The 27358-nt window shown below is 38.1% G+C and overlaps 1 protein-coding gene across 1 annotated transcript; it reads left to right on the top strand.

The window, feature by feature from the left end:
* Positions 1 to 356: 356 nt before the first annotated feature.
* Positions 357 to 25964, top strand: colec10 (collectin sub-family member 10 (C-type lectin)). The gene is made up of 7 exons (XM_061945170.1): positions 357 to 513; positions 6097 to 6168; positions 16746 to 16817; positions 18612 to 18665; positions 20913 to 21008; positions 22167 to 22378; positions 25640 to 25964. The coding sequence occupies exons 1-7, from the start codon at positions 402 to 404 to the stop codon at positions 25868 to 25870; spliced, it is 849 nt and encodes a 282-aa protein (XP_061801154.1). The 5' UTR covers positions 357 to 401; the 3' UTR covers positions 25871 to 25964.
* Positions 25965 to 27358: the final 1394 nt, after the last annotated feature.

The following is a 27358-nucleotide window of genomic DNA, read 5'->3' as shown; positions in this document are numbered from 1 at the left end:
CCCCGGGCCGTACGTGTGACACCCCTACTCTACATGCTTGGTAGATCAGCTTTGCGTCGTTAGCCATCAAATTTGCCCGTGTTTTACTACACGCAAATCTTTATTATAGCAAGTGTAGCTTGCTATTCAGACTTTAGATTGATGGGTTTTTGAATTAAGCTACGTGGAATGTGAGACCCTGGCAAGTGTGGCTCGACAGCATGACAAGGAGCAGATAAGAGCATGTAAACAAGCGTGGGTGCGTGCATTCTACTGTGTGTGTTTTCTTACTTTCAACATGTCTGTTCATTAGTGCTTCACTGGCCTGCTGTCCTTTGGTTACGTCTCTCAGAAGGCATACACGAGAGGAGGCAACACGTACAGTCAATATAATATTTTAAAATAATAGTTTTTGATAGATCATGGCAGGAAGATGCACAACAGGCTTGCTGTTACTTTGTCTTACAGCCTTGTTCAGCTGCCTTTTTGCCTCTCCAGACGTCTGCAGCAACTCCTTCATACCTGGAGCTAAAGGTAAATATGACCACTTATGCATTGTGAATGTGAGATTAAGACAATATTATATTGTAATTCCAAACTATAGGCTTTAGCTATATAAATACTTTCCCATGTGTTTTTAACCAACTGCTATTTAACTTGTAGACTTCTTGTAAGTGGGTCGTCATGTAAATGTCAGTAAGTGGTCAAATGGAAAAACACAATGGAAAATTCTGAGGAAACACCAAAATAATTCTCTAGGAGTTTATAGAGTTGATGATGAAGGTAGCCAGCGTGGAACGTCCTGTAGTTTAACAGCGAGTTCACCCACAGTCTTTTGGAGGGAATGCCTTTTCTCTTTTATGACATCCAGTAGCTGATTCCCCTGCTGGTTCGGACAGACCTAATAAAAACGCACACCAGGTGATGTTAAGTATTTATTTCTTAAATTTCAGCCCAGGCGGACGCAAAAGTGACATAAGATGACGTGATGGAAGTGAGCTAAGAAGTAAAGACCATGTTTGTGTCTGCGTGTGCTGAAAAAAAATCCCCTTTGTAACTTTGTGTATTTAGACAGCTGCCACAATACTGGAGCGATTATTTAGACAAGACGCATCTCAGATACGACTGACCTCAAAATGTGTCCGTGACGTCGAGCGCCCACGTTTTTTCGTATTTTCAGCCGCGTCACGTAGGCTTTTTTCCAATGTTATGCACCTCTCTGGATGTGTCACCTTATTGTTTTTTTTTCTACTAGTACTTTCTTCTACATACTTTTTCTGTATATATTATATAATGTGTGAGGCAACCTTTTAGAATCCCACAAAAAACTCCTGAATCGGCCACAACAATTAGGATGATGATAATACTCTATCAGTTTTGATTGTGGTAGTTAGTTAAGTAGTAATTTAATAGTATACGTAGGGTTGTACGGTGTATCGGTATTAGTATAGTACCGCGATACTAATCAATCATTTTCGACACTATACCGCCTCTGAAAAGTACCGGTATCGCCCCCACCCTCCCCCCGCGGGCCCCGTCGTGTCATTGCTTGTTTTACGAGCAGACGAGCATGTTCGGCAGCACACAATCACAGAGTACTTACAAGCAGACACAGTGTGTAGACAGAAAAGGGAGAACGGACGCATTTTGGCTTAAAAACTAACGATAAAGGTGAAGTTATAACACTGAAACGCCCTCAGGAAGAGGTGCTTTAAGACATGGCTACCTAGCAAGCAGCTAAAGTCCAGCCGCTGTCGGCAGTCTTTAAGCTACTTCTAAATCACTAATCCTCGCCTCCATGTTGACAAATAAAGTAAGTTTCTTACAAATATCATCCCTGCAGGACGAGGAATAGCTAAACATGCTTCACTACACACCGTAGCTCACCGGCGTCAAAATGTAAACAAACGCCATTGGTGGATCTACACCTGACATCTACTGTACTGATGTCAAATACAGGAGCGATACTACTATGATTACGTCGATATTTTTTGGCATCACACAACATCTTCTTTCATTTTTTATTTATTTATATTATGTTTATAAACTCAGGAAATATGTCCCTGGACAAATGAGGACTTTGAATATGACCAATGTATGATCCTCTAACGACTTGGTATCGGATTGATACCTAAATTTGTGGTATAATGCAAAAATAATGTAAAGTATCCAAACAACAGAAGAATAAATGATTATTACATTTTAACAGAAGTGTAGATTGAACATGTTAAAAGAGAAAGCAGATATTAACAGTAAATGAAGAAGTAGATTAATACAAACCCCATTTGCATATGAGTTGGGAAATTGTGTTGGATGTAAAAATAAACGGAATACAATGATTTGCAAAGCATTTTCAACCCATATTCAGTTGAATATGCCACAAAGACAACATATTTGATGTTCAAACTGATAAACTTTTTTTTTTTTTTGCAAATAATCGTTAACTTTAGAATTTGATGCCAGCAACACGTGACAAAGAAGTTGGGAAAATAAATACTGATAAAGTTGAGGAATGCCCATCAAACACTTATTTGGAACATCCCACAGGTGAACAGGCAAATTGGGAACAGGTGGGTGCCATGATTGGGTATAAAAGTAGATTCCATGAAATGCTCAGTCATTCACAAACAAGGTTGGGGCAAGGGTCACCACAAAGTCAACAAATGCGTGAGCAAATTATTGAACAGTTTAAGAAAAACCTTTCTCAACCAGCTATTGCAAGGAATTTAGGGATTTCACCATCTACGGTCCAAAATATCATCAAAGGGTTCAGAGAATCTGGAGAAATCACTGCACGTAAGCAGCTAAGCCCGTGACCTTCGATCCCTCAGGCTGTACTGCATCAACAAGCGACATCAGTGTGTAAAGGATATCACCACATGGGCTCAGGAACACTTCAGAAACCCACTGTCAGTAACTACAGTTGGTCGCTACATCTGTAAGTGCAAGTTAAAACTCTCCTATGCAAGGCGAAAACCGTTTATCAACAACACCCAGAAACGCCGTCGGCTTCGATGGGCCTGAGCTCATCTAAGATGGACTGATACAAAGTGGAAAAGTGTTCTGTGGTCTGACGAGTCCACATTTCAAATTGTTTTTGGAAACTGTGGACGTCGTGTCCTCCGGACCAAAGAGGAAAAGAACCACCCGGATTGTTATAGGCGCAAAGTTGAAAAGCCAGCATCTGTGATGGTATGGGGGTGTATTAGTTCCCAAGACATGGGTAACTTACACATCTGTGAAGGCGCCATTAATGCTGAAAGGTACATACAGGTTTTGGAGCAACATATGTTGCCATCCAAGCAACGTTACCATGGACGCCCCTGCTTATTTCAGCAAGAAAATGCCAAGCCACGTGTTATATCAATGTGGCTTCATAGTAAAAGAGTGCGGGTACTAGACTGGCTTGCCTTTAGTCCAGACCTGTCTCCCATTGAAAATGTGTGGCGCATTATGAAGCCTAAAATACCACAACGGAGACCCCCGGACTGTTAAACAACTTAAGCTGTACATCAAGCAAGAATGGGAAAGAATTCCACCTGAGAAGCTTAAAAAAAGTGTCTCCTCAGTTCCCAAACGTTTACTGAGTGTTGTTAAAAGGAAAGGCGATGTCACACAGTGGTGAACATGCCCTTTCCCAACTACTTTGGCACGTGTTGCAGCCATGAAATTCTAAGTTAATTATTATTTGCAAAAAAAAATTAAAAAAAAATTTATGAGTTTGAACATCAAATATCTTGTCTTTGTAGTGCATTCAATTGAATATGGGTTGAAAAGGATTTGCAAATCATTGTATTCCGTTTATATTTACATGTAACACAAGTTCCCAACTCATATGGAAACGGGGTTTGTAATTCATTTTGTACAATTTGTCCTTAATAATTCTGACAAAATAATACAATGGAAAATGACACAATGTGGTACTGCATATGTCAGCAGACTAATTAGGAGCCTTTGTTTGCTAACTTACTACTAAAAGACAAGTTGTCATATATGTTCACTATTTTATTTAAGGACAAACTTGCAATAAGAAACATATGTTTAATGTACCCTAAGATTTGTTGTTAAAATAAAGTTAATAATGCAATTTTTTGTGGTCCCCTTTATTTAGAAAAATACCGAAAAGTATCAAAATAATTTTAGGAGAGGTACCGGTACCAAAATATTGGTATCGGGACAACACTAAGTGTAAGTGAGATGTGCTATATTTATATTACTTTTATTTACTTACTCAAGAGAGGCAAAAAGACCTCCACTGAGTATGACAGAATGCAGTTTTACACAGCTGCAAACTATAACATCCACATTAAAGTAATATTCCTGAACAGTATACAGTTTAATTTTATGAAGAAATATGAAGCCGGTAAAAAATGATAATAAAGTGATGTTAATATGCACCAATGCAAACAGGTTTGTTGCTATCCTGCCTGTGCCCAGCACCCAGGCTACAAAGTGTCCTTGGCAGCCACTTCAGACATCACGTCTTGCCAAAACCTCTTTTGCATGTACTGTACAACTCATTTGTTTTTGACTCCAGCAATGAGCTCATAAATAATAGTTCAATGGACCTTTTGGTTTTAGAAATGAAATAGCTGTGGCATATATTACCATGTAAAAGTATTTGACCAGCACTTGTTTTTATTGTTTTAAAAACTTTTTCACAGTAGTCATTCTGAAACAATAAAACAATAAATAAAAGGAAGGCTAAAAGTTGCAGAAGAAAAAAAAATCATTCCAATTTAGTGAATTTCCATGCATGATACAATAATAATAATGATGATAATAATAATAACAAACATTGCAAATTAAATCGGGTCCTTGTGGTGTTCTACATCGCCCGCTCAGGCCCTTATTACCACTAAACTTTGTAGATCTGTGTCACATGGACCAAGGAAGAATACATTATATTTTGATGGTGATTCATACAGGAGTTTATTATTCCAGTTTGGGTCACTATATCATTAAAGGAACGGCCAATCCACCAGAATAACAATGGCACCCATGTCTGTTTTTCATCCTCTTTAACCAGGAAGTAACCTGCTAATGAACAAACACAAATAACAAAATGTTAACTTGTTAGCCTTGAAGATCTACTAAGTGATATCTTTTTTATTTTTTATTTTATTTGTATTTTTGTCCTGTCCAGCTTCTCAGGCAAATCATATAGTTGATGTAGATGCCCATATCGGCTGTTAAGATTTACTTTACAAAAGAGAAGTGTAGGATACTTCTCTTGTTGCCTTATTTGTATTTGACATTATTAAATGTATTTATATTATCATTTGGTGCAGCCGGGCCGGAGCAGGAGGGGATGGAAAGAGAAAAAAATGAAAACAGAGGGGGAAATTGTGGGGACAGGATGGGGATTAGACAGAGAGACAAAAACAACAACAGCAAAAACAACAACAACAATAGAGCAACATCAGCAAATACGATATGTACAAATATGATGGTAAAAGTGATAGCAAAAAAGCAATTAGAGAAATTAATAATAATACAGAAATGACAATGAGCATTATTACACTACAAATGGAGCAATACAAATACCAATAGAAATAGCGCTATTGATAATGAACAATACCAATACTTTACCTCTATTATCAACAATACAGTTGTTCAAATGCAACAATACATATACGTAATGATAACTTGAGATACGAAAGAATGCAGAAAAATGGAGGGGAAGAAAGAGAAGCAACCTACATTAACCTTGTAGATTGTTATAGTAAAAATAGGTTAAGCTTTGTTAGTGTGCCATGTGTTACCTAGTTTACCCTAGGGCAACAACGTTAATATATGTTTGATGAAACGTGATTATGTGCATGAGTGTATGTATGCATATGTACTTGTATATTGTACTAAGTGATATTTGAGTTACAGTATATGTGCTCAATAAAGTATTGCAAAAATATCTAGTTGTGGCCTAAGACTTTTGTGAAGTACTGCATAACTGAAAATATTAATCCGAACAAACTGTGTATACATCAGAATTTACACAAAAAAAAAAAAAGAAATTGGATTGTGTATTGTTGACACGGTAAAGCTGTTCCATTTTAGAATGTGCCCACAATTGCTTTGTTTATTTGGTTCGTTTGCTAATCCTTTCTTTGTTTGAAGGAGATCAAGGTGAGATTGGAGAAGAGGGAGATGAGGGAAAAGTGGGGAAGAACGGCCCTCCAGGAGTTCCAGGTATTATGTTAAATTACAGTTCTGTGTCTTTTAAATTAACAATATTTATTCTGAAATGATTTGCACCAAGTTTCATCTTAATACAAGGGGTGTTCTCCTGATCCACTTCCCATGGACTTGAATAAACAAGAATTGCCAGAGTCATCTGGTAGTGGTAAACCCGGCATCGAACAATTTACTGTTCACTCGTAAACATCATAACGTCATCAAAGCTCACCTTTAAGCATTTACACACAGCGCCAACATTTGGCAACCAGGAGATGATAGAAGAAAGGTTAAAAAAAAAAAAAAAGATAAATCTATTTGTGGCAGCATCGGACAAAATCATGTTTAAGTTTGACTTTTGCATCTCACAGGACATAATTGTGATGCATTCAAAGACCCTCGATTAAAGTTTGAAACAGAGGCGTCGCTATTTTGTAAAGACAGGGGAGGCTTAACCCCCAGTAGATGCACTAATAATTCTGATAGTAATTATATTAATAAGGGTGTATCATTATGATTAATATACACTGACTATAATCCTAGATGAATCAGGTAATCTCTACTTTAAACATACTAAGTGTGTGTATATGGCACAGTAACGTTAGGTTTAGTGTGAGGTGGGGGCCTTTCAGGAGTCTACTAATAATAATAATAAATAAGTAGTATTAAAAACCAAAATGGGTCCACCAAAAAAAAAAAACATGGGCACCAAACAAAGCCTAGAGTTTTAAGTAAACGTTCGCCTCCTACCCTACTTTGCTTTTTTGTTACTTTGCCTTTTCGCTTTGTGTGAGTTGACCTTGTGTAAGCTAAATACTTTATAGAACAGCCACAATGTCCCCTCATCATGGGGTAAAGCTTCACAATATTGAAACATGACACTCCCATTTCTTTACGCCGCTGCAATGACTTCTAGTCTTGCGTGCTAAGCCAGAACTTATATAAGTGCTTCCTCTTCTGTGAGGGGCTTGAAATTGAGGAATGTATTTGTGGTTATTGGTAGAGGTCAGGAGAATAAAGGGTCAAAGCATTGCATGGCCACAAGGCCATCTGGCTTATGGGCGACAATATGCCCTTTTCCACCAACAGTTCAGGAACTTTAGAGTCCTAGAACTACAGGTTCCTGTAGAAGTGTGTGGTTTGTGTTTCCACCGCATTTCAAAGTTCAGGGTAGTTTATACAAATTAGGCTGATGACGTATGGAGGAGTGGTTTAGTATATTTCACAAGTTCCTGGAAAAGTTCCTGTGGTGGAAAAGGGCCTATTAGGCCTGTTAGAACAGGAACTTTTCCCATTTACCCGGGTAAATGAAGTTACCCCTGTATTTTCATCAAAAACTACCTGTGTATATTGAGTCCTTCAGGAACTTTTTTGCCAGCTAGGTGGGACTTTTGGAAGGTTCCTGAAACCTTATCAGGGGCGGGCTGTGCTGTCAAATGCTATTTGGTTAAACACAGTTGGGGGCGTACCTAAAACGTATTTTTCGAACAAAAACAGGACCACCATTACAGAATGCTAGACGACTTTTTTAAATTGTCATTTTCTTGTGTATTTGTATTGCAACAAACTTGACAACGGAGAAAAAGAAGGTCAAAGGATTCGAACTTCCGACTTGCAGGAACTTTAGTGGGGCATCTTTGTGCTGAAGAACGCTGATCAGTGGGACTATCTTGCAGTGTGTTTACTCAACCGTAGGCTTTACATTCACACTCACATGTGAATGTTGTCTGTCTATCTGTGTTGGCCCTGCGATGAGGTGGCGACTTGTCCAGGGTGTACCCCGCCTTCCGCCCGATTGTAGCTGAGATAGGCTCCAGCGCCCCCCGCGACCCCAAAGGGAATAAGCGGTAGAAAATGGATGGATGGATAGGCTTTAAACTATATGCATTTATTGTTGTTGTTTTTTTTTTTACTAACTTCATTTCGATATGCAAAGCTACGAGAAGTGGACAATCTCTTTAAAAACGTATTTACAGAGGAGTGTGAAATATTCAGTCGGACTCAAAGTAACGACCTCAGCTGCTTACTACTCTGAGAATGTGTTGGATAAATGTGAAAAAAAGGAGGCAGTAAACAAGTGAAACGAAGTTAACTGACATTAATTATTAACTATTTACTTTATTATATGTTGTAAAAGTAATCAGTGACAATCCTTTTGTGTAGTTATTAGCCTCAACCCAAGTCAACAGAATGCTAACGCTAACAAGCTAACGTTTAAGTTTGTGTTGTCGGCATGAATTCATCTTAACTGATAGGACGACTTTCTGACTGTTGGACATTGTGGACAAAAGCCTGACTTTTTATGAACAATTCGGTCCACTTTATTTTATTAAATCATATTGTTTTGTGTGCTTTGTATTTCATCTAATTACTTTTTAGTAAGACAACTTTGACATAAAATTGTCTGGGTTTTTTTACATATCAGTGTAGAAATATACTAAACCACTCCTCCATATGTCATCAGCCTGATTTGTATAAACTACCCTGAATTGTGAAATGCGGTGGAAACACAAACCACAGATTTCTAGTTCCAGGAACCTAAAGTTCCAGAACTTTTGGTGGAAAACGGCCTATTGTAATAGGAACCAAAGTGTCTTACAAGAGATGGACCCTCAGCCTCTCGTTTTTGATGGCCTACCTCAATTGGACACACATGTCAATCACACACACAACACTACCATTGTTGCACCTGCGAGCACAAACACACACACCCACACATTGGAACGTCACTAATTACTAGCAGCTTGTTTCTCTCCACAAATCTTCATTCAGTAATGTCATGAAAGTAAGTAAATGTGACTTTGCCATCATAAGTGTGTATATACTTATTGTGGCAACATCACAGCCTCTCAGTTTGTCAGGAGCTCAACAGATGACGCATACATTCCCAGTCTTAATTTAGGAGATTTTACAGGAAACAGTGGCTTAATTTTGGAATGTTAACAGGGACTACCGGAGAGTTATTGCTCTGGAAACAAAAACAATGCGTTGCTCTTGGTTTATTAATGTCAACAAATGCTGGTGGGCTTTTTTAGTTGTTTTTTTTTACATTTACATTAAAGCTCCTCCAAACCGAGCTGTGAATTTGTTGTTGTGAAAGTTAATTGCTGTGTGGCCCCATGTTGGGAAAGCCAGCAGGGAAGCACATGTTGACAAATGGAAATTGTGCCTCAGGACGTTAGTTTGATGTAAACCAGTTCTCTGTGCTCTGTCCACTACAAGGCAAAGGTCCAGCACTTGATCGTTACTGAACAATCTGGGTTCAACTCAGGATTGCGATCAGAAAAATCCCTTCACTGTCTTTTTTTTTTAAGCAGCTCGAGGTGGTTTCAAATGTGTCTTCCTCGTGAATAATGAGCGCTTCCACCTTTTTAATCCACTGGCAGCTGCACGGGGAATCCAGACGTTAAGCCAGTTGGAGGGTTTGGCCATTATAAAGAGCAACAGTAGTGATAGGAAGAGCTGTTATCTGAAAGATATATGGACGGTTAAACTGGCAAGTAAGCACAGGGAAAAATAACATGAATCAAATGCTAACAGTGGGAAGAGAGCGCAACAGATCCAATTTCTTCATATAGCTGAGGATTCCATTATCCAGGCTCAATTTTCAATTTGTTCTGTGTGTAAACTGAAGTATTTGTAGTGAAATTAGATTTTGACAATCCTAGGACATTGTCAAGACGAAAATCAACTTGTAAAAGTTTTAAACTTGTGTGTGTGTGTGTGTGTGTGTGTGTGTGTGTGTGTGTGTGTGTGTGTGTGTGTGTGTGTGTGTGTGTGTGTATGTGTGTGTGCGTGTGTGTGTGTGTGTGTGTGTGTGTGTGTGTGTGTGTGTGTGTGTGTGTGTGTGTGTGTGTGTGTGTGTGTGTGTGTGTGCGCGCGCACGCGTCCAAACTCTCATAGCAACAGGCCTCTAGTTTATTTGTTTAGTTTAAACATCATTAATTGCCAGTGCAATAGTTTCCTGGTGAATTAATCCCAGTCTACATGCCAATCCCAACTATAGTGAAGATTTGGAAATAGAAATTACTTTAAAATACCGTATTGGTTCTGTGAAAAATCCACATTGTGTGTGCTTTGACTTTATGGATTCTTTGGAGTCATTCTACTTACTTTTTATGGTTATTTAGGCTGGCTGCTAATTATTATACAAACCCCGTTTCCATATGAGTTGGGAAATTGTGTTAGATGTAAATATAAACGGAATACACTGATTTGCAAATCATTTTCAACCCATATTCAATTAAATGCACTACAAAGATTTGATGTTCAAACTCATAAACTTTATTTTTTTTTGCAAATAATAATTAACTTAGAATTTCAAGGCTGCAACACGTGCCAAAGTAGTTGGGAAAGGGCTTGTTCACCACTGTGTTACATGGCCTTTCCTTTTAACAACACTCAGTAAACGTTTGGGAACTGAGGAGACACATTTTTTTCCCATTCTTGCTTGATGTACAGCTTAAGTTGTTCAACAGTCCGGGGGTCTCCGTTGTGGTATTTTAGGCTTCATAATGCGCCACACATTTTCAATGGGAGACAGGTCTGGACTACAGGCAGGCCAGTCTAGTACCCGCACTCTTTTACTATGAAGCCACGTTGATGTAACACGTGGCTTGGCATTGTCTTGCTGAAATAATCAGGGGCGTCCATGGTAACGTTGCTTGGATGGTAACATATGTTGCTCCAAAACCTGTATGTACCTTTCAGCATTAATGGCCCCTGCACAGATGTGTAAGTTACCCATGTCTTGGGCACTAATACACCCCCATACCATCACAGATGCTGGCTTTTCAACTTTGCGCCTATAACAATCCGGATGGTTCTTTTCCTCTTTGGTCCGGAGGACACGACGTCCACAGTTTCCAAAAACAATTTGAAATTTGGACTCGTCAGACCACAGAACACTTTTCCACTTTGTATCAGTCCATCTTAGATGAGCTCAGGCTCAGCGAAGCCGACGGCGTTTCTGGGTGTTGTTGATAAACGGTTTTCGCCTTGCATAGGAGAGTTTTAACTTGCACTTACAGATGTAGCGACCAACTGTAGTTACTGACAGTGGGTTTCTGAAGTGTTCCTGAGCCCATGTGGTGATATCCTTTACACACTGATGTCACTTGTTGGTGCAGTACAGCCTGAGGGATCGAAGGTCACGGGCTTAGCTGCTTACGTGCAGTGATTTCTCCAGATTCTCTGAACCCTTTGATGATATTTTGGACCGTAGATGGTGAAATCCCTAAATTCCTTGCAATAGCTGGTTGAGAAAGGTTTTTCTTAAACTGTTCAACAATTTGCTCAGGCATTTGTTCACAAAGTGGTGACCCTCGCCCCATCCTTGTTTGCGAATGACTGAGCATATCATGGAATCTACTTTTATACCCAATTATGGCACCCACCTGTTTCCAATTTGCCTGTTCACCTGTGGGATGTTCCAAATAAGTGTTTGATGAGCATTCCTCAACTTTATCAGTTTTTATTGCCACCTTTCCCAACTTCTTTGTCACGTGTTGCTGGCATCAAATTCTAAAGTTAATGATTATTTGCAAAAAAAAATGTTTATCAGTTTGAACATCAAATATGTTGTTTTTGTAGCAGATTCAACTGAATATGGGTTGAAAATGATTTGCAAATCATTGTATTCCTTTTATATTTACATCAACCACAATTTCCCAACTCATATGGAAACGGGGTTTGTAATTATTATTAATCCCATTCTGTCTATAGTTAACTTGTGTATACCTTAAACAGATCATTTCAATATTTTAATACTATCAACTTGGGACAGAGCAGTTTGTTTTATGCAAACATTTGTTTGTTAAATAATATGCTTTTTTAAACACTCTTCTACAGACACTATATCTCACACAAGCAAACATACCGTCTCACACATGCTTACCGCTTGTGGTTCACTTTAAAAACAAATCATATATTAATGACAATTTAAAAAAACTGTACCTCCTCAGTCTTCATGAGAGTCCGTTGTAAACAAAGTACCCTTTGTATCAGCTATCAGCTTAGTGGCTCCACTTGCTCAGGTGATAACTCAACTCACAGCGACAGTAGATGAAAATAACTTTGGTCTTGTCAAAGGAGCGACCTGCCAGGGCTTTGAAGTTAAACTTGCCATTTGATATAATATACTGTATACTTTTGTTTGTCCATTTCTCCTTGCTATTCATGGCTCAACATCAGCTGGAACGCCGCTGCTTTGGACTGAGGGTCATTTTTTTCCCATAAAAAAATAGCGCAGTTAAAATATTTTTTTGTCAAATCGTTATTATCGCTTTTACTTTGACAGCCTGACTTATAAAACACTCGGTTTGTGAGTCCTTGCAATAACTTTTCATACATCATTTGTTTCACGTTTGTGCCGCTGAGCCGCACTGTTTCATGGAAGTCAATGCTTCAGTTATTGTGTATTCCAGCTAACCAACAAACACAAATCAACCAACAAAGATGGATGGGAACAATACAACTACGCAACAGTGGGCATCCTTCTGATTCTTATTTGTCCCCAAAAAAAAAAGAGAACAATTAATAACTAGGAAACAAACAAAACAAAATAAAAATAATCAAATGAAAAACAGATGAACAAAGCAAAACAAAAAAAGACCCTGGACATGCACCAACTACTGTAGGATTATTTATTTTTTGTGTAAAAATATCTAACCAAGGGAGGCTATCTAGTGAGCACAATGACAAATAAACATTGCAGCTGCCAGCTGAATTCAAGAGGCCCTCTACACCCTCATGCAACTTGGTGTTTCAGGCAACTAATTCAACTTTTTCTCCTCTTGCTACTGGGTGGTGCTGCACTAAGGAAGTGACAAAATGCACAGCTCCCGAGATTCATATTCATCATAAACTCCAATTAAGACCTGACCTTGAGGAGTTAATTTATTAACATTTGCATTTTTGTAGCGATTTGTCAGACAGACCATCAATTTGTTTCACCATGCTGTGCCCACATCCTATGGCAGGGGCTAAAAGGCTTTGTAGTTTGTAATCATCCATGTGTTTAGCATCCGTGATTAGGATTTGGACTCTGTTCTTAAAGTCCTTATAGGGCAATGATTCTCAAACTGTGGTACGAGTGGTAAGCGGGATCTATCTAGTGGTACGTCAAAGAAATCCGCAAATACAGTATTTGCTGTATTGCTGGGTTGCATATGACATCACATCCGGCTCACTGAGTACGTGTGGTTGTCAATCCAGCGCTTGTTCTTAGTACTCGGCGCCATTTAGCCTTTTTGAAGAAAAAATGCCCTATGTGTGCGTTTTTTTCGGCTGTACGTACCGTTCAAAACGGGAAAAAGATCAACGTTTTTTCAGAGTTCCTCGATAGGTAGTTAAGAAGGGCGGAAGATGAATGACGATGAAAAAAGTAGCACGCACTCCAGTCTGAGTGAGCAAAGTTGAAGAACGCACAAGTTTGCAGTGATCACTTTGTTAAAGGTTTGTTTGATATACTTTTAATGTTTATTATTTCCCATTTAAGTATTATCTTGATTATATTTGTACTTCTTAAAACATAAATAGGGTGATGGAGACAGTAACATGGAGCCAGCAGTCAGATGGAGAGTCTTTCATGGTAAAGCACCAACTCGGCGAGTCTAAATAAAAAAAAGCAAATGTGAGCAAAACCTAAAAGAGTTAAGTTTTAACCAAAGACAACAAACATATGTGAAGCTTTGAGCACATACATAATATTGACATCTAGAGTGATATTTTGATAAAGATGGGGAAAAACTCGCTACTCGTAAACAGCGCGTGCAACAGCAACAAACATGGCATTAGGCGCAAAGTTAAAGGCCTACTGAAACCCACTACTACCGACCACGCGGTCTGATAGTTTATATATCAATGATGAAATCTTAACATTGCAACACATACCAATACGGCCGGGTTAGCTTACTAAAGTGCAATTTTAAATTTTGCGCGAAATATCCTGCTGAAAACGTCTCGGTATGATGACGCCTGCGTGTGACGTCACGGATTGTAGAGGACATTTTGGGACAGCATGGTGGCCAACTATTAAGTCGTCTGTTTTCATCGCAAAATTCCACAGTATTCTGGACATGTGTGTTGGTGAATCTTTTGCAATTTGTTCAATGAACAATGGAGACAGCAAAGAAGAAAGCTGTAGGTGGGAAGCGGTGTATTGCGGCAGGTGTTGTGCCAGATAACGCACCCCCGCCGTAGAATGCACCCCCTGACTGTTGTGCCGGATAAAACAGCCGGTGTTTCATTGTTTACATTCCCAAAAGATGAAACTCAAGCTTTACCATTGGCCTGTGGAGAACTGGGACAACAGAGACTCTTACCAGGAGGACTTTGAGTTGGATACGCAGACGCGGTACCGTGAGTACGCATGCAGCTGCAGCTTCCAAACATTTGATCGCTTGCCCGTACGTGCGTGCCGCTATGTGCATGTCACGTACGTAACTCTGGGGACTTTGGGGAAATATATGTGCTGTATGAACTTTGGGGAGGTGAACGATACTTTGGGCTGTGGGATTGAGTGTGTTGTGCAGGTGTTTGAGTTGTATTGGCGGGTTATATGGACGGGAGGGGGGAGGTATTTGTTATGCGGGATTAATTTGTGGCATATTAAATATAAGCCTGGTTGTGTTGTGGCTAATAGAGTATATATATGTCTTGTGTTTATTTACTGTTTTAGTCATTACCAGCTGAATATCAGGTCCCACCCGCCTCTCACAGCATCTTCCCTATCTGAATCGCTCCCACTGCCCTCTAGTCCTTCACTCTCACTTTCCTCATCCACGAATCTTTCATCCTCGCTCAAATTAATGGGGAAATCGTCACTTTCTCGGTCCGAATCGCTCTCGCTGCTGGTGGCCATGATTGTAAACAATGTGCAGATGTGAGGAGCTCCACAACCTGTGACGTCACGCGCATATCGTCTGCTACTTCCGGTACAGGCAAGGCTTTTTTATCAGCGACCCAAAGTTGCTATCTTTATCGTCGATGTTCTCTACTAAATCCTTTCAGCAAAAATATGGCAATATCGCGAAATGATCAAGTATGACACATAGAATGGACCTGCTATCCCCGTTTAAATAAGAAAATCGCATTTCAGTAGGCCTTTAAATCATGAAATACAACCATACCCGAGCAAAAACGATGCGTATTAATCCGGGAGAGTCTTGATACCAATTTCTTTGACCCAGCTACACAAAAAGAAGTTGTAGACCTCCATGCTTATCAAGTTTCCATCTGTTTTGTCGTGTAGAATGGAGCACAATATTTCGATATGTCTGGGAAGGCGACCGATGTATAATTCTTGATATCACTTGCCAAATTTTTTTTGATAAAGTATAGGGATCTATTCTATTGCATAGTTAGATTGTTTTGCTTGTATCTGCTTATCGCTGGAATATTTAGGCCTCTTTTGTACTCATATAGTTTGTGCGCTGCTTGCTGTACAACATCTATCTTGGCTTGGTTGACCACCACTGGTTTTCACTTCCGGGAAGAAGTCACGTGACGAAATACAAGCAACAGTACATAGAGTATCATTGTAGATGATGTTTGTGCATTGTGTTTAATGTTACAGTGGCCAAAATATTAAATACACGTGTTAAATAAAACCGCTGCCTTGTTTTTATTGAAAACTTAACCTACCGGTACTGTATTTTAACATTGGTGGTTATAGTGGTACTTGGAGAGCCAAGTGTTTTCTGAGGTGGTACTTGGTGAATTAAGTTTGAGAACCACTGCTGTAGGGAGTTCCTCAAAATCTGGTTTTAGCCCAAGACTTTGAGCCAAAACCAAACTGGCCTACTTCCTGTTTGCTTGCAAGTATGGGTTCTTGAGACTTTTTTGAGTAACTGTGAGCAAACACGATTATTGGTAAAACTGGTGGTGTGGGCTCATTTTAAAAATATTGGTAGAGGGCACCAATGAGCAAGGATTTGGGAGTCATGTTTGGGACCCCTCAATTTTTTCAGCTGGCCTAATGTGCTTGCTGGAAAATCATTTTTTAATAATATAGTCAGGGCATTAACACTTTATGTGGTTGTTTAGGGCCACAACCACTAGAGGAGGAAAGTTGATCAGTTGAAGTCAATTGTTATGTGCAATGTATAATATTTAGTGACATTTGGAGCCTTGGATGATTCAATTTAAAGTGTATATTTCATCAAATCAAATTCTACTATTATTAAAGATCGAAACAGACAAACAAATATTGTCTTGAGTCACAAAAAGTCACTGAATATCCCAGTTCCTTTAAAAAAATAAAATAAATGTAAAAAAAGTATTTGTTTTTAAAAAATAAAAAGGAATATAAAAATACGTTTGTTTTAAAAATAGTAATAAAAATTACCAAAAAAAACCCCAACCAAAAGAAAAATGAATAGGATAAAATTTTAAAAGTAGTTTCAATACGGCCTTTGCAATTATATTGTTCAGTACTCTGGTCCTAATTAGGGATTGTACATCATCTTTGGTAGCCGTCATATTTCCAGAAAGACATAAAAAGGAAACAAAATATCCTGCAACAAGTTTATAAAGAAATGATGACAATTCTTTACCTGAAAAATCTTCTCTTCTTACTCTTCATTGCCCAGGAGTGCCCGGACAAGCGGGGCTCAAAGGAGAGCTTGGTCCCCTGGGAAAGACGGGACCCGGTGGAGATAAAGGTAAGGCAGTCAATTTGTTGGATCTGGGTTAATGCAATAGTTTGTCTAGACCAGATCTGCGTAAAATACAACCCACGGGTCAAATACAGCCCATTAAGCTTTTAGAAAGAAAAAAAACTATTTAAAACCTGTACCATTGAAAATATGTATGTACAGTGCCATTTTCAGTATAGAGTATAGAAAATATTCCGATGGTTGGAATATGCACTTTTGAGTGATATACAATTCATTACAGTAATCATAGGGACTATATGTCCAAGCTGCTCAACAGTCAACACACAGGAGGCACAAAGCAGAGTGGGTCTTTGTTTGTTTACAGAGAAGCCAGCCTGAAACAGTATTTTACAACAAAGGTTTGCAGAAAAGTTATATTATATCAGATTATGGGTGTTTTTTTACCCTCTGCGTTCATATTCGGCCGTGTTTGTTACATGTTTATATACCGACCCTCATACACATTTTTTTCTCTCAATAAGGCCCTCCAAGTCAAAATAATTGCCCAAGTCTGGTCTAGACTTTGTTAAATACCTCAAAACAGCAATTATCTCTCGTTGTTAAGAAACTGAGTTTGTCTCTGTTTATGTGTAATCCACCATTTCAGACATCACAAGAGCTCCTACTGTAGTCAGATCATTTAAAAAAATGCACCCGACGTAGGAATTTAGCGCTGTATGTTTATTATAGCTTTCAGTCACGTAGAACTGAACTGCATCATACTGAAAAGGGTTTCTGCTATCCTGGCTGCTTTATTTGGCCCCCTGGAAAATAAAACTATCTTAAGAAACATCAGATCAGATCTCTAAAAAATAAATGAAGTGGTTGTTTTCTGAACTATTTGGAATTGTATAGGCTACAAAAGTTTGTTTTCTTGTTGCCATTCCCTATCCGTATTTCTCACAGAAATACGATATAGAGTGAATAAATAATGTAATCATGGATTTATTTTGTTTATTATATAACAATATGTATTTTGTTCAATAACACATACACCTGGTATATAAAGTGAAACAATTATGTAATTATGCCTAATAGTTGAAAAAATATACATGAAAACACACATGTACTATACAGTAAATTGTAGTGTATTTATTGTGTTTGCAACAAGCCTAACTTAGACCTTGAGGGTATTGTTTTGTATTTCTTGTACATGTGCTTTCAATTCATTTATTTGTTCGTTTTAAAGGGTCAATAGAGTTCAGCCATTTTGGATGTATATTGATATTATATTGTTAACTCTGTTCCCTCCAAATTAGGATGTATAAGTGATTATTTGCACTGTAAAATGCCCAGCAAGCTCATATACATCATCATCTAAAATGGTGTGGAGATCATCAAGAGTCAACTTCTACACTGCTATTCCTCGTGTAATGCCGCCACCTGCTGGTCATATTGTGTAAGTGCAACAACGTACAATCTGATTACTGACAAACTGTTGTGAGGTTGCGCAACTCCTACAGCTGATGTAAATATTAAGGGCTGTAATATAAAGTCCATCTGCTTCATCAAGGGATGGAGAGGACAAACCGGCTAAGTTTAGAGCATATGATGAAAGTTCTGTCAGTTGGATTTAGGTTTGATTGAGAACAATAAAGCAAGACAAAAAGGTGTTGTGTGTCTTCTGTTACAATGTTTATTTTAATGAAAATCATTATAATAAGGGGCAGTATGCAACAATGGTATTGTTGTCATTTTGATGAAGTTGAACATATTTAGTAAGCTTAGAATAATGGGTGTATTTGAATTATACTATAATTTATTAAAAAAATAAAATAAAATAACTTTATTTCTCTGTAGGGGACAAAGGAGACACAGGTTTGGATGGACCCTCTGGTTTGAAGGGGAAAGCTGGTAAGACCCTTTTATTTTCAACACATTTCAACACTTTGAATAGTTTTACAGTATGCTCACAGGTGTTAGGTCCGATACACTGCAGATTTGCCATTTTTCTTTTTTGGTAAAAAACAAAACAAAACAGTTATACAACAATTATTAGGCGTTTTTTTGTTTTTGTATTTGTTTGTTTTTTAAAAACTCTTTTTATTCACCTGAAGTTGATACAAAGTTTTAAGCATGTTTTAACCAAATATAAAATATACACCATGTACAGTACAGTATGTTATCCATCTATCCTTGTCCTTAATTTGTGGGGAGTACATATACATTTTACAGTGTAAAGCAGGGGTCGGGAACCTTTTTGGCTGAGAGAGCCATGAAAGCCAAATATTTTAAAATGTATTTCCGTGAGAGCCGTATAATATTTTTTTAACACTGAATACAACTGAATGCGTGCATTTTTAAGTAAGACCAACATTTTTAGAGTATAATAAGTCTCTTATCTTACCATTAATGCGACTTCTGGTGCTGCATGGTTTTGCTGATGGCTTTGTAGTCTGGTTGATGCGTGGTTATTTTTAACACTGTGATTACCAGCGAAATTATTCATTGCTTATCGTGTTAAGCAATGTCAGCTAAGATTTATCTGAGAGACAGATGCAGTCATCAAAAGAACCACATCTGGCTCCAGAGCCATAGGTTCTCTACCCCTGGTGTAAAATGTGTTTTAGCATGTGAGGCATATTTTATTTTTTTTGCCCATCCTCCACAATACTTATGTAAGACAGGAACACACGTCTTTCCCTTTTCCGTGCATTCTAAGAAGTGAAAAACTGATAGTAAGAGGCAGCTAACAATGTAGATAATGGGATATGATCTATTACGTCTATAAAGCGTTCCAAAAACAATCCAAAAACCTCAAGCAATGTTTTATATATGTGCTGTGAGTACGTATGTAATGTAGTAACAGGCAACGTGAAAAATGTACAGCATTTTGTCATTTTAAGCATTACCGGAACTTATTTGCTGGCCGCATTGATTTCACAGCCAGCAGCTAGTAGTTTGCTACCCGCTAGTGATCGGAGGAGCAGTGTGAGCAAGGCGATGTGTCAAATGCCAGAAAAGTAGTTCTTCGGTGTCATCTCTTAAAATAAAAAATACGCTACAGTTTTGTTAATATGCCGGTCAATTATTGGTATGTTTTCATCTACAAAACCATTCTGGGTATCACTCCATCTTATCTGTCTTGTCTTTTAACAAAAAAACAAGGAAGTCACAATCTTCGTTCAATGAATGTTCTGCAATTTGTCGTCCCCAAAGTAAGAACTGAACTGGGCAAGAAAGCATTTAGGTTTTCAGCACCGAAGGCTTGGAATAACCTACAATCGAATATTAAACTTCAAACCCTTGTTACATTGAATGAGTTTAATTCTGTGAAAGGATTGCAGTCTACCTTGTTTGTATGCACATGTGTCATGTGAGCAAGTTTTAATGTTGTAAATGTGATGTTTTATGTGTTGTTTACTGTTTTTAATGTAACCTTGCTGCTGCCCTCTTGGCCAGGTCTCCCTTGGAAAAGAGATCCTTGATCTCAATGGGATTTTTTACCTGGTTAAATAAAGGCTAAATAAAAATAAAATGTAAATCAGATTGTGTTGGCATTTTTTTTTATGTTTTTTTTTTAAAACCATACACCTGCATTGTTAGCCACCTCGTACCAGAGGTTTTTTCCTATCTAGAATGCACATAAAAGTGAAAGACGAGTGTCCCACAAGTAGGAGTTGTGGCTGAAAGGCAACATTTTCCCCAAACAAGTGCAGTTTCCCTTTAAGTCTGAATTATACTTCCATGCATATAGCTTGTTAACTTCCTTTTGTTGTGAGCAAGAAATGGCAATTAAAGTGTTATTGGAGCTGAAACTAATCAATGTGTTACAACAGTCACTTTTAATGCAAATGTTGATGCAAAATCAGAGGAGAATGTCAATATCTCGGTACGCAGGAAGGTTTGGAGCGGGAGGTATGATCCAGCACAGCAGATGCCAGGAGAATAATATACCGGTAGTGTCTAAAATTACATTTTTCCCATCCATTTAAATGTAACTACCTTTTTGACTACTCACTGGTGGTGTCAGAACGTAACCCCTGCAAATAGCAGGGATCAGCAAAAAAGTAGTTTCTCACTCTTTTTGGCTGTACTCAGCTGAACTGCAAAAAGAAAACAATGCTCTCATTGACATGGAACCTGTATCCAAATACCTAGGCACTACATGTGACTGTGGAAAGTACCGGAGGGTGGCGGGACAGATGGATGTCAGTGTTGGCAAGCTGAGGAATGCACTCAAGTTTGTCAAGAATGGTGAGTTATACAGTATAAAGTATACTTAAATTTTATAAAATAAAACTTTCCTTTTCCAATGCATCAATTCATTCATTTTGCACCTGTTATTCTGTGAGTTGAAAACTATCTCAGCTGGGTGCCAGCCATTCACACTCACATCACAACTAAAGCTATATCTAGTATGCTTCCTGGAATAATAATCAGTTTGACAGCTAAAAACAACAAATGGCAATCATATGGTTATTGTCAGTACTATCAGAAAACAAAGACTAAAACAAACTACAAACAACGCTAGCAATGGTCATACTGGTGAAAATAAGTAGAGCATCCCTAATGTACGCCCAAAACTAAAGATGAGACATTTTACCAAGGTATGCCTATAGGCTAATCGAATGAGGAATTATTTTATCATGTGATTTCATACGTTTCACATTGCCATGATGACAGCCGTGTTAATGTTGGAACCCATTTCCTCAGCGTATCAGCATATTGAGAACGAAATAGGCACTGACACTACCCATATCCACATAGGGTTTTTTTGTCGAAAATATATTTTGCCCTGTCAGTTCGACTACACATCGACATACAGGCTAACGGGCATATATTTCCCCCGTTAGCCTCTATGTCAATGTGTCATTGACCGAGCTAGCATGCTAAGTATTACACTAGGAGCTAAGCACCATCACACTAAGCATTCGTTACAGAAACATACTAGCTTTGTTAGACAAGGTCATAGACTGTATTGGACAATAAAGTCTACAAACGAAATGTCAATTTCTATTTATTTCAAGTAATGAGAAAACTTAAATGCCTAACTTACCTATCAAGGAGGAAATGCAAGTTTGGCATCAGATGAAAAAATCTTCTCCGCCTTCAATCGTCTCCATCTTTCAAAGGCATCCCCGATACAAATCCTCGTTTTGTTCCTGGCTTTGTCATGAGTAAGTTGTGTTTTTAACTGTATAACTCATTATTTTTCTAAGAAGGATGCTAGATATATTTACTGCAGTTGTGATTGTGAGTGTGAATGGCTGGCACCCAGCTGAGATAGGCTACTACTCACAGAATAACAGTTGCAAAATGAATGAATGAATGAATTGATGCATTGCAAAAGGAACGCTTTATTTTACAAAATGTAAATATACTTAAAGTGTGATTCTGCCTGCTCTTTGCCAGTCATGGTGGGCTTAACAGAAAATGAGGACCACTACTACCTGCTGGTGAGGGAGCCCAAAAAGTTTAAGGAGGCCTCTTTGAACTGCAAGCTAAGAGGCGGTGCCCTGGCCATGCCCAACACCATCACCTGTAACCGCCTCATGGCAGACTATGTCGGTCAGGCAGGACTCACACGGGTTTATATCGGAGTGCAGGCTCACAGCAACTACACAGTAAGTGATCATACAGTGTGGAAACATCCAACATAGAAGTTGCTGACATGGAGGGCAACTATATAATATAGACAAAGAGTAAAATTGGTTTTGTTTAAAAATGTATTAATAATACAGTGTAGTACTGTATATTATTCACTAAACACTATATTATTTTAATGTTGTATAACAGAAAATATGTTTAAATCATGTGTCAAAAGTAAGACTGTCAAAATTACAGTTCAAAAGCAAATTAATCCGTCATCATTATCAATTAGATTAAAGATATTAGTGAAATTAACTCATCTGCATCGCCATAATGAATCAAAATATCTGAAATGTCTCTGGCAACACTTTTCAGGTAGTTTTCCCAAGTAGTAGTGCACACATACGGGAAATTGATCTAGTGTTCTGGCGAGACGTGCTCACCTTTGAAATTCATGCACCCCCTGTATCTGCACATTCATATGAATCCATGAATGCCATCTAACATCCAGTAGTACCTTAACTTACAAGCTTAATTGGTTCTCTGACAGAGCTCTTAACTCAAAACACTTGTATCCCAAATCAACGTCTTCCATTGAAATGATTGAAGTCAATTGAATTAGTACTTGCCACCCCACCCAAAAAAAACAGCACACTTTTAACAAGAAACATGTCTTTTGAAAATAAAAAAAATACTATTAAATAACAAATATTGCAAAAAAACAACAACAACAATACAAAGTAATATGCTACTACTACAAACAGCTATAGTAGTTTTATGAAGAAAGATAAAAATAATGTACAGCATTTACCTTGGAGAGTGGACTTCTACAGTAATTCCTTCCGGCTGCTTTTTCGGCAAACACACCATCATCAGCTTTTCTAGATTTTCATGGATGAATGTCTGCCGTTTAGATATTATTTCAACATCTTTGGCTGGCGTTAAACTCATTCTGCTTCAGTGTGGTGCAGACTAGCAGTGATACTCTCAAACTGCTTTGCCAAGTTGGTGACTTGCTCTGTCAATTTGTTGAGGATTTATTTTTTTAACTCAATGAACATTTTCCACTTCTTCTTCTCAGCACTGTCCTTCACACTCACTTCATGTAAATCTCTAACTATTAGTTAATGCCAGTGAGTAAGACCAGATGTTTCGGTTGTGGGGGTGCTTGTAACTCCAATTTTTGCTTGTAACTAAAAGCATAACAAGCCGAGAGACAGCTCATATATCAAAACACTCTTAAGTTGAGGTAAGACTATCCCTGAATCTCAATAAAACTAAAATCATGCTATTTTGTAACAGCAGAAGAGAAAGTAAAACACAAATACAAATAGAAGGAGGAAATATTGACAGAGTAACAGAAACCACATTTTTGAGTGCAATATAGGATGATATAATTAAATGGAAATCTCATGTAAAAATCACACAACATAAATTGGCGAAAAATATTTCAAAATGATAAAACCAAAATACTTTCTGTACCAAAAAATAACTCCATATTATCTACTGCTCACTAGTGTTACCATATTTGAGTTGTTGTGCAGAAATATGGGCACTACACACACTAATCGTGTTAGAAAAGATGGTGGTTAGAATAAAACATAATGTTGGATATAGAGAACATTCAAATCCTTAATTTTTGGAATCTAAATTACATAAACTCAATGATTTGTGTAGCCGCACACAACCAAAATTGTGTAAAAAGCAAACTATAATCTGTTACTCAATAATGTACAACATTTCTTCTCAACAGCAGAAGGAAAATATAACCTAAAAGGAAAATCCAACTTAATACATTTGCATGCACGTACAACACTTAAGACTTTTAATGTTATGGTTACAGAGGGGAGATGACGGCTCAGACACCAGGGCGCAGTAATGTTCAAAGATTTATTATATATATATATATATATATATATAGACCATATATATAATAATAAAACAATAATAATATAAACCAAGGAAATGTCGTGTGAACTAGATCCAAAAGTGTATGTGGTGCAAGGCTATGTGTGTAGTTAGCTGAAGTGTGTGTTACCAAGTGTTGAACGAGAGACAAGGAAGTCCAGGGGAAGAGAGAGATCCGTGTCCAAGCGGGAGGTCGAGATCCAAGAGGCAGTCCGGGAAGCAGGGGGAGAAACGAGGTATGTCGAGACGCACAGCTCGACACGTGGAACAAAGGCAGACTGCAGGAAAGTTGACAAGGGACAACGTGAGACCATATAAACACAACGGAGGAAAACATAGAGAGCGAAGGAAGGTTTGCATAGAGCAGGACGTGGCTTATGTACGCGAAAAGAAGGTTATACTCCGGCGCGGCATGGCAGGTTGTGCGAGCTTATGAAGGCAGCTCGTTCAACCCAGGCAGGTGTGCTGACTACAGATCTCCTGCAGCCGTGCCGAGTTGCGCCCGCAGCGGAGAGGAAACGCCCGGCAAAGAAGATAAACAATGTACTGATATGACTCAAATGAAGAGGCTGTTCAAACTACAAGTGTTTACAAAGTGCAAAGAAGAAAAACTGTTGATTAACTTCTTACACTTTATTGAAAATGATTTATATTACATCTCATTATAAGAATCAGAATTGATTTGAAGACTTATAAAAAGAACTGCTGTATTTAGAAGATGTACTATAGAATGTAAATTGTGTTCCAAGATGACACCAGGAAGTGAACATACAGTATGTGTTAGAAGTTGATATGAAGTGGAAAAGGAGTAGGATTAGGCCTTGCTTCTTCTTACTCCTTTCCGGACATAGAGTAAAGAGAGATGAGAATTTGCAAGTTTGATGCATGACACTGTAAATGTATGTTCGAAACTAATTGATACCACCACCACTGTGCATGTTTCACAATACAAAAGATCAAATGTGTAAAGTGCTCCCATCCTTGTGGCGTATGCCTTGCAACACTTGATCTTTGATATATTTACATGAAACAATTTTCTATTAACTCGTACATTAGATTAACATTTTGCAGTGCGAAACGTGTATTAGAAGACAAAATACAAAAATATAGCTTTATATACGATTGTACTCACGTGTAAGATTCCTTTAATGTGCAATTACATTTCTGCATTTCTTGGATTCATACCGATGGAAGGGTGCATGAATTCCACTGGGGAGCATGTCTCGCCAGAACACCGGTAGTGACATGCTGCATTGATCTGTATCATTTAACCCCTTGCGTGCATTTTTTAATGTTACAAAATGAATACCAGCACATCTGAAGCCATTCGATGCATAGGTGTTGCCAGTTTGTCCTGTCAATACATTTCTCCCGTTTGTTGTCATCAGGGTGGAACAAACAGTTCCCAGGATGTTCTCTCCAGTCCACCACAGGAGTTTACAGCTTGGAGTCTGGACGAGGAGCTCAGTCCTTCCAGCTCCAACTCAACCTGTGTGGAGCTGCTCAGCACTGGGACATGGGGACGTGTGGGGTGTGACACCGCTATGTTTTTCATCTGTGAGTTTCCAAAAAGCAGGAGAAGAGGAGGGGCTATAGGGGCTACCAACTCATCATCTTGAGTCATTACTCAGATGTTCATGCAAGTACAAATAAATAAATGATGTATCAATTTTTTTAAACCACTACATGTACTACTTTCCTATGGGGTTCAAATGGGACAAAATGAAATAAGTAAATACATCTTTGAATACTTACTTTTATGTGTTATTAATTGATTATAATTGAAATTAAATACAGAAATGTGTTGTTGAATGTGTCATCATTTATTTAGTGTAAAATTACATTATCATTGATTTCATCATTGATTTTATTCCTTCATGATTTCATAATTTTATGATTTCATGATGTACTAAATAATTTGATTAATGAATGACACATTTAAAGATGTATTTATTTAGATACTTTTGTCTAATGTTTGAAGATCCTAACAACATACATTACATATATAATAGTGACACTTTTAATAACACATTGATATATTTAACTCCAATTATAGCTAATTAATAAACCATTTAAAGGTGTCATATGTAATAAAGTGGCCAGAAATGGTACTGCAATCAGTACTGAGGTTGCCAGATACGCAACCGAATTCAGCTCGATCGACTGGGCGACTCCAAGGAACTTCAAATTTCCACTACCTCTTACTAGGGGTTGAGGTGCTGGGACCATAATAGCTGAATAGACAATCGTTTTGTCAATAACAAACCTCTAACCAACACATTTTACAGAGAAATTAGGCTATTTTCAGGAAGAAGTATGTCATGCCAGAGTATAATATCACAACAAATGGCAATCAAATGGTTATTGGCAGTGCTATCAGGAAACAAAGACTAAAACAAACTACAACCAACGCTACCAATGGTCATATTGGTGAAAATAAGTAGAGCATGCTTAGCAGCCTAATGTACGCCCAAAACTAAAGAGGAGACATTTTACCAAGGTATGCCTATAGGCTACACAAATGCGGAATTATTTTACCATGTGATTTCATACGTTTCACATTGCCATGATGCCGTGCTAATGTTGGAACCCATTTCCTCAGCGTATCAGCATATTGAGAACGAAATAGGCACTGACACTACCCATATCTACATAGGTTTTATTTGTTGAAAATATATTTTGCCGTGTCAGTTCGAATACTCATCGACTTATAGGCTCACGAGCATATTTCCCCCGTTAGCCTATATGTTCATGTGTCATTGACCGGGCTAGCAGGCTAAGCATTACACTAGGAGCTAAGCACCATCACACTAAGCATTCGTTGCATGAACATACTAGCTTTGTTAGACAAGATAATAAACTGTATTGGAAAATATAGTTTATATACGAAATGTCAATTTCCTTTTATTACAAGTAATAACAAAACGTAAATGCCTGATTTACGTATTAAAGAGGAAATTAGCAAGTTTGGCGTCAGATGAAAATAATCTTCTATGCCTTCAATTGTCTCCATCTTTCAAAACCATCCCTGATACAAATCCTCGTTTTGTTCCTGGCTTTGTCAATAATAAGTTGAGAATCGTAACGAGGCCTTTTAGATTTACTAA

This window comes from Nerophis lumbriciformis, linkage group LG04 (assembly GCF_033978685.3).
Source record: "Nerophis lumbriciformis linkage group LG04, RoL_Nlum_v2.1, whole genome shotgun sequence".
Classification (NCBI taxonomy): Eukaryota; Metazoa; Chordata; class Actinopteri; order Syngnathiformes; family Syngnathidae; genus Nerophis; species Nerophis lumbriciformis.
Note: the sequence above shows the minus strand (reverse complement) of the source record. Positions and strands in the feature narration are given on the sequence as shown.

Bases quoted from the DNA above. Each gene is read 5' to 3' on its own strand.
- colec10 (XM_061945170.1), top strand. From the start codon at position 402: ATGGCAGGAAGATGCACAACAGGCTTGCTGTTACTTTGTCTTACAGCC. The intron at 18,666-20,912 runs GTAAGACCCTTT...CCAAATACCTAG, and splicing joins TGGTTTGAAGGGGAAAGCTG to GCACTACATGTGACTGTGGA. The intron at 22,379-25,639 runs GTAAGTGATCAT...TGTTGTCATCAG, and splicing joins AGGCTCACAGCAACTACACA to GGTGGAACAAACAGTTCCCA.